At 36.5% G+C, this 15312-nt stretch overlaps 1 protein-coding gene across 1 annotated transcript in view; it reads left to right on the plus strand.

Annotated features, from left to right (window-relative positions):
- AKAP6 (A-kinase anchoring protein 6) overlaps positions 1-15312 on the plus strand; it is a 211338-nt gene that overhangs the window by 31223 nt on the left and 164803 nt on the right. The window contains exons 2-3 of the mRNA XM_050975869.1: positions 849-1100; positions 4750-6534. Of these exons, the coding sequence (XP_050831826.1) occupies positions 849-1100; positions 4750-6534 (2037 nt within the window). The remainder of the gene's footprint in view (positions 1-848; positions 1101-4749; positions 6535-15312) is intronic.

Consider the following 15312-nt stretch of genomic DNA (forward strand, 5'->3'; position numbering starts at 1 on the left):
GGCTCAATAGCATATGCCTAAATGTTCTTTAGCATTGTGATTTGTCCTTACACAAAGAGAACGAAGAGTAGATTGGAATTATTTTTCTCTGTATGCAACACAATCTTAATATTCTGTAACATTCATTTTAAATTTGGAGGACACCATCCTATACAAAGTTTAGCTTTGTAACCTGGTAACCCATATTTTCTTCCTTCTTTCTCAACATAGCTCTTTCCAGCTTCCCCGTTTCCCCTCTTTCTCCTTTTCCACCCATCTCCTGTTCAGTTTGGTGCCTAGACCAAAAGTCAGTGCCCTGTCACCACCACAGACAGCAATGGGTAGCAGAAGTAGCTTTTTCCCATTAAGTCTGTCCCAGACTTTTGTCCTTCTTGGTTTTAGAGGTTAGATTTAAATTCTGTCCAAATGAATTTTTTTTTGATCATGGCACAGACCAGGTTCTTTGCATTTTCACTAGTGGGTGTGTGTGTGTGTGTGTAGCAGAGAGGGAGATAGCTCCTGGCAATCTCATCACTTTCATTGCTATTGCTGTCTTCTAGGATGTCACTTTATGGTGTTAGTTTTCTGCTTGTGATCCATGTGATCTTGTTGTGCCATCCTTCTTTATTGTGTGCTGTCTCTGCACTTACTGAGCAGCACTGCCAAACAGGACAGCTGCTGGTACAGTTGCTGTAGCATTGCCATGAATTAAAAAAAAAAGAAAAAAAAAGTCTGGATGTAATAATTACAGTTTATTTCCTCTATGAAAAAATCTATTCTGCATTTAAGTAAAAGTACATGAAAAGTAGATCTGATCCATGAAAAGACCATGCCCGTAGCTAAATATCTACTTTATTTTTCCATTGCAGGATATTTGTGAAGATATATCTGATCATGTTGAACAAATTCATGCTCTACTAGAGACTGAGTTTTCCCTGAAGCTTCTGTCTTACTCTGTCAATGTGATAGTCGATATCCACACAGTGCAACTGCTCTGGCACCAGCTACGTGTTTCTGTCCTGGTTCTGAGAGAACGTATTCTGCAAGGACTACAGGACGCCAATGGAAACTACACCAGGCAGACTGATATTCTGCAAGCATTTTCTGAAGAGACTAAGGAGGTACAGTAACTAAATCCAATTTGAAGGGTTTTGTCTGTGTTCCAAGCACCTCATCCCTCTTGCACATTTAAAATTGGTAGGATGACAGTTTTAAGGATGACTTACTTCTAGATATTTTGCTAAATTGGTTTTAATTTGTAAAAAAAAAATTTAGCTGATACCTGTTATTTTGAACCAAATTAGTACAAATTAAGGTCAACTTTCAGAAATGTCATACTAGTGGCAATATTTTCTAGCAATGTTTCCTCTTGATTGAAATATTTTTCAGAAAGGATTTGAAAGACTTACAGAGGTGCATCTGTTCCAAAGCTAGTCATCATCTGGTCACTTGGATATTTAAGGTTTACAGCCAATTCAAAAGTTAATTTCAGTCTGCTGTGATTTCTTCAGTGAAAGTTTAGACATTTCCTTTCTGCATACACAAATGTGAAGCTTACAAAATGTTTCCAAAACTTTCCAGCTTAGGTCAACATTCCCCTATAGCAAGACGATGGTCTTTATTTGAGTGGCAATTCTGCATTATGCCTTTAAACAGTCATGCATTTTTTTCTGAGAAACAGTGATGCAAGAATCGTACACTGTTTACTCTGACCGTGTGCCAAATTTACATACCTGTAAATGGTTTGTGAAGTTGGTTCATTTAACTAAAATGCCTTTTCCTTTGAATTTATCATTACTAAATTAACTTAGTCAGAAGGACACTACTGGCCTACTTTTTTAAACTTAAAGATGAAGGACATTTTTGGTAGGGTAATTAATGGCTAATAGATAGGATGCCAAAGACTTATCATTTCAGTCCTAAATTTAAGATAAAATACTTTTGTAATTGTTAGGTGCATTTAAAGAAAGAGACCTCTAGGTCAGTGACGTGAATTCTGTGACCTGTGTTACAGAGGAAGTCAGAAGTCCCCTAGACATGTCCTGAGTTTCATATCACTCAAGTTCAAAGAGAATGTGAATACTTCTCTGCTCCATGTTGGGTTATATATTTTTCTTTGGCACAACGAAGGGGATGGTCCAGAAATCAATGCTCAGAGATGCCCAGGCCCATCTTTCACACCCCCTCTTCCTCGTGCGTACATACCTGGCTCTTTCAGATTCAGTTTCTGCTTTGCCCTTGCTGGTAAAATTCTGGCAGGGCTGAAGGAAATCTACTCTTGCCTTTGTACCCAGGTTTGCGACTCAGTGGGGAATTATTATTTTATGACAAGGACATGGTAATTTCAAGACATAAAGAAGCTGCATATTCAGATCCTAAGAAACAGGAAATGTTCCATCTGGATCTGATTGCAACTGCTGTAAAAAACATCCCTGCTATAGAGAGAAGGACTGACTGAGGAAGAAAAGATTATTTCTCAGTAGGGAAAACACATGTTGCCAGATAGGCTTACATGGTACTATGACATGAAATATGCTGACATTATTGTTTTATCCACCCCGATTAAAACATAAATAATATTTGATAAATTTAATGGCTAGCAATAGCAGGGACACAAAATTGATATCAAATTTCTGCCCTGTTGCTTGAATAGCTCCACAGAAATTGCTCTGCAGTTTCTAACCTTCAGGTACTCAAGCTTTTTATGAGTTATAATGATACTGGCTTCAGCTGATAACATAAAAAATAAATAAAATACAATGTAGGGGCAATTGTATCTACTGTTACCCATCTTTTTTTTTAGTGTTTGGATCTTTAAAGGAAGCATTACTATGTGTAAAGGAAAAAAAAAAACCTACGGCATTCCAATTGATGGCCATACAAATAAAAAATTTAATATTTTTTTGAGATAAAAGCAATAAAAGCATGATAATACTGGCATTAAATGAAATTCATATGAAGCACACAATTCAGAGGCTGCTTGGAAAATGATCAAGTAAGATGCTTTAATGCATAGGATTGTAAATTTTATTAATGTAAATAAACACATTTTTAAGAGACAAAGGAATGAAGCTCATTATTCAGAAAAAATAAAGGCCTTTAGGGCCTTGGAAAGGGTTTGATTTATATATGGTTTTACAGTTTCTAATAATTTCCTGAGATTAGAAGGACAATTCAGCTTGTGTAGTCACTATTTTCCTTAACAAATGCAGCTCTAATATATAAATTTGACAGATTTATAGAAAATTCCCCTTTTAATTCTGAGCTGTTGACAATGCCAAATTTGTGGCATGGGATCTACATCTGGATAGAATTTACTAAAGATACATGCAGTATCCAAGACTATGCCTGATAACTACCCTTCTAGTAAATTTTTCAACAAATATTTTTATCTTGATGATTTTGTTCTATTTTTGCTTTAAGTAAAGGGGGGGTGGATGGAGTACAGGGCTCAGATATTGTATGTTTTTATCTTTATGGGCATTGGCAAAAAATAGCCTTCTTTATCTATGTAATTCCTGTTCAGACCAAATCCATGTAGTTTACTGTGAGATGGAGAGATTACATGGTTACTGCAACTTCTTCAAGCATGATGCTAAGGGTCTTTAAGCTATGGATTTGGGCAGTGTAGTGAGACAAGTTGTTCCAGGGAATAATTCAGACATATAAACCTATCGCAGGTACTCAGGAGATTGCTTCAAAAAACTGTTATGAGAACAAACCTGGAAAGAAAGACCAGTATACTGATTTAGGCATGTAAAATTAGAATCCTAGAACATTAATTTTTCCCCTTTGTGATATTTTTATAAGTAGTCTCTATAAGCAAAAGTCCTGTGTATTAGCAGATCTACGGAAAATATGCTTTACACTGTATACTAAATATAATTTTGCTGTGAATGTTTTTTGTCATGCAGTTCTGGATCTTAATCTCATCAGATTTTTTTTTACTGTCCTTCAAAAAAAGACCACAATATTTATAAGCATTAATTTGGCTTTGATCTTAAAATCTCATTTACCACCAGAGATGGTCTCCTCTGGCTATGTCCATGTTTCTGAGACTGAAGGACTTCCATTGAGAAAATATTGACAAAGGAACATGTCAGGCTGGAGGCTTAACATTATAGTTTCTTTTCCTTGTGCCATTCTTCATTTGTGCTCTAAATATCTGGCAAATAAATCTTCAGGTGATAATGCTACAAAAAAAAAGTGAAATGTAATTAGCAGTCTCTATCTTATAATTATGAGGAAAAATGTCCATCATTGCTGCATGATGCTTGGAAAAAAGCATTCTTCCAGTCAACTGAAAGATGGTAGAACAGCATGGATTTTTGAGAAAACAAGATAACAAGGAGGCTGGTACACTCAGCAGCCCCCAAGGTGCCCTCCCTTCTGTTTGATGTAGTCAACACAGGAAATACTTCAAGTCTGCTGTATAGAATTTCTGAATCCCCACCTACACAGTAAGTAAAACTGAAAGCAGAATTAAATGAGGAAAATACCAATACAAAAGTGAGTTGCTGTTTTAGGTAACTTGCTGTACCAGACTGAAATAAAGGATTTTTCAACTTACTGCCATTTTTTTTTCCCAAATACTTCAGAATGGTTAGCTTATTACAGGGTACTGCAAAAAGACAGGTCAGTGATAAACCCTTCTCTAAATGTTAGACAGTGAAACACAGGAATTGGTTTTTAATTCATTACTTTGTGTGTTCTGTGCATGAAAATTAATTTTCAAAAAAAGAAAAAACAACATTTCTTTGTGTATTTCAGGATCGTCTTGACTCTTTAACTGAAGTTGATGATTCTGGACAGTTAACCATCAAATGTTCTCAAAATTACTTGTCCCTGGATTGTGGTATTACTGCATTTGAACTATCTGACTACAGTCCTAGTGAAGATTTGCTTGGTGCTCTGGATGACATGACCTCCAGTCAAGGGAAAGCAAAATCATTTGAATCCTGGAACTACAGTGAGATGGATAAGGAATTTCCAGGACTTATCAGAAGTGTGGGTTTACTTACAGTAGCAACAGATTCCATTGCTTCCCAGTGTAATGAATCTTTGGAGGAGAAAGAAAATCATGTACCTCTTTCAGCAGAAGATGGAGAAGAAACCAAAGACAAGAAAGCATCACATGATCTCTCACTATCATCTCCTTCTGGAAATTCCTCTCTTTCTAAAGGACCTTTCTCTGAAAATGGTGTTTTACCTACTGACAGCAAAGCAGTTTCCATATCAAAGAACCAGGAGTGCAATCCTCCACAGCACACTGGCGAAAATATCAAACATTCTCACTGTGAAAATTCAACACCTAAGAGGTCCATAAGAGACTGCTTTAACTATAATGAAGACTCTCCTACGCAGCCTACGTTGCCAAAAAGAGGTCTGTTTCTGAAAGATGATGTGTTCAAAGAGTACATGGAAGCCAATGATTTAAAAAGGCAAATCTCTCAAATAGTTAAGAATGAAATGAGTAGAAGTACACCCTCATTGTTAGATCCACCAGACAGGTCCAAGCTTTGCCTAGCTTTACAGCCACCATACACTAACAGTCCATCTGCAGTTAGTCAGTCATACGATTGCTTAAATACAATAAGTGATAAGAATCTTGAGTACTCAATAAATAATCACTTCAAAGACAGTCCCATAATTCTAGGAAAGTGTACTTTCTACAACAGTAAAGAAAAATCAAAGCACAAGAAGTCTCATGATTCTGCAGAGAAACTGAAAACTGACAGAACACCTGGAAGTACGTGTAAAACAGCTCCATACACCCAGGTCAAAAAAAGAGGGTGTTCTCTGCAGAATGGAATTACTTCTCATAGCTCTAAGTCTCTGGAGGAGACAGAAACAGATTCTTCTGCATCATCAGATTCTTGTAACCAGAGAGACCCAAATGGGCAATCACAAGGTAAAACCGAGCCCGTCAGCTCACCAACGCGTAGCCAAAACAGTGCTTCTTCAGCTGGTTCTGAGCTTTCCAGCTCATCCCCTCTTCTGCTGAGAAGAAAGAAAAATAAAAGTTTATCTTCAACACCACACTATACTCAAAAAACCCCTAAGGACAATGAGGTGTGGTATGGATCTGATGAATATTTAGCACTTCCTTCACATCTCAAACAGACTGAAGTATTAGCTTTAAAACTTGAAAATTTGACAAAGTTGCTGCCCCAAAAGCCCAGAAAAGAAACCATTCAAAATATTGATGACTGGGAGCTGTCAGAAATGAACTCAGATTCAGAAATGTATCCAACATACCAGACAAAAAAGCACAAAAAAAGGGGTAGAATTTCACCAAGTTCTTCAAGTGATATAGTATCCTCCTTAGGTGACAGTATTGAATCCGGGCCTCTCAGTGATATTCTCTCTGATGAAGATCTTTGTATGCCTGTATCTTGCATTAAAAAATACACTGAAGAAAAGGCCGAAAGGACTGCTGCCACTCAGCCCACAGGGAATGAGACTTCTCCTTCAAATAAATCAGCTTTAATCCATCAACTGATGCAAGATATACAACATCAAGAGAATTACGAAACCATATGGGAAAAAATTGAGGTAAGACAGTAATTCTATATTTTTTTACTATGTTCCTGAGAAGCCTGTATGTGGAGATGGAGCTGCTGGCAGGGATAAGGTTGCTTTTTTTTTGTTTTATTCTAATGCTGAAAATCATTTTATCTAGTGACTGCTGGGAGTAGAAAAGAGCAAAAATTATTGTAATTATAATGGAATGAACTTAACTTTAACTAACTAAACAGCATTTGCCTATATTATTTTATTTACATTAATGCCTTTAAACTTGGTAAAACATGATTTTACCAACAGCATTTCTCTTTGCAAGGATTGGTACATGACAAGTTATTTTTTGTAGGAAAGATAAAATAAAATTAAAGAATCAGGGATCTTTGCTGTATTTGAATGAAATTATATCGTCTGCACATTTTGTTCATTAAAATGATTTGCTTTAGTCCAAGAATAGGATTCTTGATTCCTGTCAAATTAGGTATAATAGCAACATTTCTTTTTAATTAGTTCTCTTCCCTTGCAGTGATTATTTTCCCTCCTGTGTTGGTGGAACTAAGCTTCACCTTATTTTTATTAACTTACATAATCCTTCTTAAATAATAGCAGTGTATTAGTGCAATATCCTAGAGCAATAATTGTAAACTATACCATTAAACTTCAGATGAGATGGGACTTCACTGAGAAGTCTTTTTTGAGAATAAAGATAAACTTTGGAAAGGGAGGTGAATTTGAATGAATAATCAAGTAAAGATCTAGCCATCTCACAAATACAATTCTTAGATTACATTCACAGTAAATGCTTCTTTCCGTTTTTTGACTAATTTGTCTTCCTGGCCATTGCAGAGAACTCTTCACCTCAGAACATTTCATGTCCATCCTCAATGGCATTTAAGCTTTTGGAAAAGAAAGCTCCATCTCTGTTTGATTTCAAAATGCTTTAAAATTCATAACACATATGTTAAAGGGTGATGTTGGCATCTAAATGCTAAATCTGATATCTGCAATATTTTCTGTGTTATCAGGTTGTGTATGAGCTGAGAAAAAAGGACTAGTTTCATATGGCCAGAAAGTCCCTCTTACCAAGCACAGTATCTATAACTTTTGAAGGCATGGGAAGTATTATGACTAGTAGGGAAATAGTTGAGCTAGAGATATTTGAATATAAAGTAGGGGTAGAAAATACAGAAAGAGAAATTTCTTCTAAAACAAATGAGGGTGCAGCAGCTGTCAGCTGTAAAGGGCAATGTGTAATGATACAAACTTCTCCCTCTGTCTTCATGGGTGAGGCTCATCTTCCAGATTTTGATGAAAGAACTGCCTTAGTAAGTGCAAATTGTTTCTGTCCTTGAGTCTGTGTAGTGTTGAAAATTAGTCCAGCTGAAGCTGACAGATATTGAGCCCTTCATTCTGTGAAAGCAACAAAGCCCATCAAAGCTGCTTGTGAATACATAAGATGCTGTTTTCAAATGGCACTTCAAGAGCCTGTTTAAGAATGGGATTGTTGAGTGTCTAGGGACCAGTGCCTTCCACTAGACACTGACTTCCTTTTGGCACGAAGCAGGAGGCAGAGAAACTTCTTGTATCATACTCTCAAATTACCATATTTGTTTTTATCTAACTTTTTGAAAAGGTAATTCTCTTTTGAGGGGCTGTCTTTGTGTGAGTCCTTGCAGCTGCAGTTCAATCCTACCAGAATGGAGGAGTAAGAATCTGCTGTAACAACTGGCTGCAGCTGTAAACACCCTCTCCTTCTCCATCCTTTCCTCACCTCCTCTGGAGAGTGGATTGAGCTTGTGACAGGAATTAAAAGTAGTTAGCTGTTCTGTGGCCAGGGTAAACCCTTCCAGCTAGTGACTCCAGCTGCTGCTCCTGTCCTTGAGAAACTTGACTGCTGCTGACACCGCACTTTCTACAATTTCTCATGTTTCTGGTTGTGATAAATGTTTGGAAAATGTTAATGTGGAATTTGAAAATAATCTCATGAAGTGTTTTTGGCTCATAGTAAAAGAAAGGCTTTAAACAGAAAGAAGAGCAGATGCAAAGAGGACTGCTAGGAAGAGAGAGCTCAGTATTCCATCAGCTTAAAAGTAGCTCATAAGTTTCATATTTCACTAAATGTGCTTCCTGAATAGTGAATAAAAATAACCAGGTGAAAATTTTTGAAATACTTGAGAAAAATGATACTATTTTAAAGAAATATAAGTTTTCTCCAAGCTGCTTATTTACCCAAGATTTTCTATTATTGCTAGTTATTAAATCTTCTTCTTATAAGACTAGTTAAAAACTGATTTTTCACTTTTTTCAAAAGCTCTGACCAAGGTAAATCCTGCCTCAGTGACAATATGATGCATTGCTGAGATACTTTAGTTTGACATAAGTAATAAGAAAATAGAAAATTCCTTCTTAATGTGATGCAATGAAATATTGTGAGCAAAGAGGAATGTAAAGAAAAATACCACACCTGTATCACAATTCAGTTCTTTCTTTTACTAGATCTCCTGTTTCACAATTCCCTAAGACAAGAATAAAAAATGTGTCATTGCTTTTTTCAATTATTGTAAATTGGCTCTTGTGTTAATTCTGTTATCTAAGAACAGGTATCCCACTCAAAAAAGGAGTTTCCTAATTTCACAAATATATGTCTTAGCAATAATTCAATACTGCTTTTGTTAGCAGTTTTGTGCTGAAGAAGTCAGATCTGAAAGGTGAACTTCATTTTGAGGACAGAAGAAGCATGCTTATTCCTATTAGTAATCCAATCCAGTTGCACTGCTGCAAATGTCTAGCATGATGTATTTTATTTATTAAGATTCTAAACAAAACTAAAGTAACTTAGTCTTGCATTTTGAGGTTAAACAACTGGAAGCCTCAAAATCATTGAAAGTAATATTTTAGCTAGGTAATAGGAAAAAACAAGTAAATTTTGGTATTTTATTATGATTATTATGGGAAAAATTTTGAATTAGTATAAATCTGGTAATAGCTTCAAAGAAGGAAATTTGTTGAAAATATGCTTAAGCATTTAAAAAAAGTTAATAATTTCTTAGTTATAGAAATGGTAGTCATGGGCAGAAACTGATAAATTATTTTTCATATTTGCAGATTAGGTTGATGTCCTTGTATAGGCATTATCATCCCATTTATATTCCTGTCTGTCTACAGATAGAACTCTGCTCAACAGCCCCATTTGCTGTTACATAGGGCCACTTTCTTGCTTTGCAATAAGTATTGCATAATCTTGTTATATTTTGTCTTCCACAGCAGGAAACACTCTGGCACATGTTTTTTGTACCCTTAGTAATGGGCACCTTTATTCTCGGGTGCAAAACAATTTATGTGGCTGTTACTTTTATGTTTCAGAAATTACTTTTTGGAGTTAAATGTGAAAACAAGTGATAGCAAATTCTGAAAGTTCCTCTCATTGTTTTAGTTCAGCTTTCAAGAGCTTCCCCCAATGAATTTTAGAATGCAGATTAAGCTCTATAGTTTCTGTTACAGTAGCTAAAGGAGGAACAGATATAACAGCAGCATTCTCACAGATAACAGCAACAGAATTCTTTGCTATAAGAATTTGGCTCTTTGCCACTTCTCAAATGTGACACTAGGACTTCAGAGTATCAGTTTGAGAATGCTTCAAGGTTTGCTTTCTGTGAGAAACCTAAGTTTTCCTTAAAATCATATTAATAATTGGGTTTTTCCCCCATTTTTATGTGCAAACCAAAAAACTGGGAGAAAAAACTTATTTTGGACTGATCAAATGGCAATATATTTTCAATCATTTTATGTGAATAAAATAATATAACAATAAAGTAACCTTGTTCAGGCAGTTTTATTTCTTTTTCCAGAAAGTGATACTAGATTAACTATACTGATATCCTTGTGCTGTAATATGTGGTCATTGGTAATTCCATCTACTTGTTTTTGGAGGGCACTATTAAAAAGGTTAGGAATGTAACCATTTGCAAGACACTTCATTTAAGTGAAGATGTGTTTGCTTTGTAGGCCTCAGGGTTAATTGTATAGAGCAAATAGCTGTTTTATTTTGGTTTTGTTATTGTGTTATTGTTGTTGTTGTTGTTGTATAGATTTATGGCTTGTTTTATCACAGGCTCCATTTTTGAAAGAGGCAGCTGAATTTCCTCTGCAAGAATCAATTGATCCCATATTTTCAGTACATCACATTTCATAAACTTGTCCTGAGCTCTATTAGCTCCATATTTTGTCTGTGTAGCCCAGTCAGTCTTAGCATTCTGCCTTCTGGATGTGATAAGGAGATAAAGTAATGCTGCCCTATGAGTTTTTCAGCTGTCATTTACAGCACGCCCCAGGGTTCCTACAGCAAAGAGATGGATAAAAATTTTAGTGCCTTCCAGGACCAGGCAGGGAGCACCTCAGCCTTCTGTAACCATTTACTGCTCCTGAACCCAGGATGCCCCAGGAGAGCAGAGATCTAAGACCCCTGTTTTAAATTGTGGTAATGGGAATAACTTTCCTGTTGAGGAGGATCTAAGGATCAGTGCAGCCTGCAGAGGAGAGTGCAATATCATATCTAAACTTGTTACTGTGACAGACAGCTGGTCAGTTGGGGTGGGAAAGATTACCATTTTTAGAGAATGTAAAAAGTAACTAAATGGTAGACTTCTGCAAGTGCTTAATGGACTTGGTAGAGCAAGTTTGTGTTGGAGATGTGGCTGGAAGTCCATTTGAGGAGTGGGAGAGACAGTTTGTTGGGAAATGGTTGGAGAGCTGACACAGAGGGGATATAATTTGTTTAGATTGAAAGAGGACAGAGTTGCTTCTGGAAAGAGAGTGGACTGAAAACACACCAGTATAGCTAAGGTAGAAGCTGGATTGCTTTAGGGGAAGTTCACTCATGTTTGGAGGTGATTAGAGGGAAAAGCTTGCAGAGAGTTCAAATGCAGTTTGACTGTCGGGCTAAGGTACTGAAAAACTAATAGGAACTGATAACTCTGATGAAGCTTGGTAACAAAGAGAAATGTGGAACTGAAATCAGTGATGTCAGAATGGGAGGAAAAAACCAAGCATAATCAAGATGGCACAGACCTGGCTTTTTCGAATTACCAGATAAAGGATTTTTAAAGTGTTGTAGTGCTCCCCTTATATCTCTTGCTTCCAATAACTTAGTGCTTCAATATTTGCTCCTTTAAAATAAATGGCTTTTCATAGTTTTCCTAACAGTATGCTTGCCAAAATCTGTTCATTTCTGAATCTTACTGCTTCATACAATTTAGATTGAAATACTGCTTTTGGTCGCTGACCAGTTTATAAAAAACAGTAAGTGAAAGAGGTATCAGATCCAGAAATTCCTTGGCAGCTCTGCAGTTTTCTCAGCAGTCTTGCTGCTTGGTGCAGCATAATTGAAAATGTCACTTCACATTTTGTTCAAGTTTGTGCTTTGCTGTTTTGAGTCTGATGATGCTCCCCTGCTTCAAAAGCCTTCAAGCTGGTTAAACCATTATTAAGCAATAATGTTGTATACATATGGAACTCTCTGATTTAGGCAGTCAAATAGAGCTTTGCTAGAAGATATTGAAATACAGTGAGCCCTCTGTTCCTCCAAAACACTTAGTTCTTAACAGTTTGCTTGAATTTTAAACAGCTCTTCCAAGTACATTCACTTTTCTTTGGCATTTGCTTTACCAGAAATAGTTTGAGCATGTTTGAAACCAGCAATTTCCAAAAAATGGCAGCTTCTTTCTAAGCTGTGAGTATTGTGCATTTTTAACTCGGCAACTGACTGCAGGAATTATGCTTCCTTAATGAAACATATCTATTGTGAAGCATCTGCTTGTTCAGAATGGTTTGAATTTCCACTGTAAAGACCTCAGAATGATTTGGCAGTGAGTAGTTTTAGATCAGGGATTTTTTACATTCATGATTTGGCAACTCATTCCAAATAATTTGTGGTGGGGGAAGGGAAGGGAGGAGGAGAGAGAGGGAGAGAAAGAAATAGAAAGAAATCTGCTCCCAAATAATTTTAGTGGCATTGCTTCGAGGGTATGTCTTCACTAGCATTTAGAACTGGTAGTAGTGGGTATGCCTATGTCCAATGTCTGGCTCACATCTGATGTGAGACCTTTAACTGCAAAAAGCCTCATAACTCTGTCCTTTTTCGTACATATTTAGAAACCACAGGGATGGCTATGAACAGTTTAGATGAACCAAGAAGCAGCTGCTTTGGCATAAATGTTTGTGAGCTCTCCATTTCCATTCTTCCACAGTCCGGTCAGCTTTATGTGACCATTGGCTTTATGACCCAGAGTCATATCCTAATCATCTATACCACAGCGTAGCCACAGGCCACAATCAGAGCATCCACATTCTTTATTTGTGAACTGGAAACTTTCTTGATATTGGTTGAGGATCTGTGGATCTCTGCTATTAGGCTAAAGGGTGTGAAAGGGTTGAAGGTGGAGAGATGGAAGAGTAAGACTGCAAGAGGTGAATTTCTTGCTCTCACTGTAGCCAAGGACAGGAGGAAGGTGAGCAGTGGGTACCAGGTGACATACCTGGACAGCCAACAGAGGCTTCAGATTCAACAGGGACACAGCAGTAATGACAATGAATCATTGGTGACTTCAAGGTGATCCTATGATATACTTGTTTCCATCAGTGCAGAGAAGCTCTGTCATCTGTGATTGTTTGGAGCATTCAGTTTTCTCATAAGGCAGAGAAAGACACACAGAAATCACTGAAGTAGGTTTGGAAGCTTTCAAAACAGAGTCAAATTGTGATTGGGAATTTACTTCAGTGTGAATGTGGTGGTTTAAGAAGGATCTTCAGTTATTTAGGATTGAATAATCTGTAACTGCTGTCTTACAGGTGCTGGTGCTGGGGAGAAGGTTGGTTCATTGTGAAGAGTGTGAGATAACTTCAGATCTGTCCTGTTACTTACTGTATTGATTTTATGGCTCCTTGAAGTGCCTCCATTATTAAACAGAAAACTATTACATTTGAAATTCCAGTTACTAATATTCCCTTAAAAATGGTAAATACAAAGGAGTGTGAGAAAAGGCTCACTGCCTTTTACATTCATACTGCCTTCCACAATGTTTTAAGGTCTAACTTACAATATTATGTTACATAATATACTTAGTCTCTGTGGTACTCATGTTTTATGTATCTTCTGTGAGGAAGTACAGGATATTCCAGAAACATACAGTATACTAAAATCACTATGCTCTATTCTAAATATTTAATATTTTAAATAATACATTGCTGCTAATTTTCACCTAAATCAAATTCCAGTCTATCTACTGTTAACACATCATTGCCTTAAAATGTGTACATGCTAGAGATGAGTCAGAGCAAGACAAATGAGCAAGGGTCTTGAGAGGATTAACCTGAAAGGAAAGATCAAATCCACTTACATAAGATTATTGCATAACTTCTCAAAATCTCTTAATATCTTTTTCTTCTTGTATGTCTTTATATATTTTGACAGCAACTAGTTTTCTGTCCTTCATCCTTTCCAGTACCTTATGATCAGGAATAAACCATTAAATCATGCAGACTCTCAAATCATAGTTGTCATCATTAGGCATCAGAGTGAATATAATTTGTGGTAAATATGGTCAGAAAACTGTCTCTCAGAGCCTTGTTTCTGACTGTCTGCTTGTGCAGTTTTTCTTTATTTATCTTGAAAGTAAACAAAAGGGCAAAAAATTGTTTTCTTGTATTCGCTTCACAGAGATAAACCTCACAAACAGCTGAGGTATTCTTCCTGTATCAAACTGGGTTGTATCTGAATTTGCCAAAATTCTCAATAAAGACTTATTTTGATCGCTGACTTAGATTCAGGTCAAGTAAGGTTTTCCCAAGCGAGAGCTAGATTTGCTTCTGGTTTCCTTTGTCAGTGTTTGGAGTCTCTCCAGACTAACACTGGGAGAACCACTAAGCAGACAGATTTTTGGTAGTAGACAGTGTAGTTGTTCAAGTCACAGTAACTTAATATTACCAAGTGCTTTTTCTCTGCTGATGCCAGCATGTGACTACATGAATGTTTCCTCATAGAGCTATATATGACTAAAGATACCCAGGGTAATTTAAAATCATCTGTTGCACCATTAGTTGCCAGACAATTATAGCAGCTAACCTAAAAATGTCTCAGGTAAGTCCAAACTAGGCTCATGTATTGCAGTTCAAATCTCTTGCAGCTTTGTTGAGCTAGAGAAAGCCAGGAGATAAAAAGTGAATGTGTAAAAAACCAGAAAATTTTCTGCAGTTGAAAATAAAGAAGACAAAAGGAAACAAGTACCAAGATTTTAAAAAAAAATTTGTTCCATAAATATGTCCAAATCTGTGGATAAAAAATGTTTAGAATTAGGGTGTAGAAGAAGGCCCCCTAGAGATCTCTAAAAAAAGAAGCTTTCTAAAATGGAAAGTTGATGAATTAGGAAGCAAATGAAAAGAAGTTAATGGAGGAACTAATAGTGACAGGATTTCTTTGGAGACTGCAGGTGAACAGGAACCGGGTGCATAACAGGAGGCTAAATGAGGAAACCAGAGGAATAATAATGGAGTAAAGAGAAGAGGTGGTGAATCTTAATCTCTCCTTACTGTTGCCATATTTAACAAAGAGTGGCAATCACGATTTCCCTTTTTAAAAATTCAGGAATCTTAACTGCAAAACAAGTTCATGGGTCAAAGAATTACAATATCTCTTGTGAGGTGACAGACTTAACCTCTTCTAACCAATTAGCCTTGAAAAATAGGAAATGCTGAATTAAACGTTCTGATTTCGAAAAGGAATGGTGGTCATTATATCCAAAGTCATGTCAGTGATAC

This window comes from Serinus canaria, chromosome 5, assembly GCF_022539315.1.
Source record: "Serinus canaria isolate serCan28SL12 chromosome 5, serCan2020, whole genome shotgun sequence".
In the NCBI taxonomy this organism is placed as follows: Eukaryota; Metazoa; Chordata; class Aves; order Passeriformes; family Fringillidae; genus Serinus; species Serinus canaria.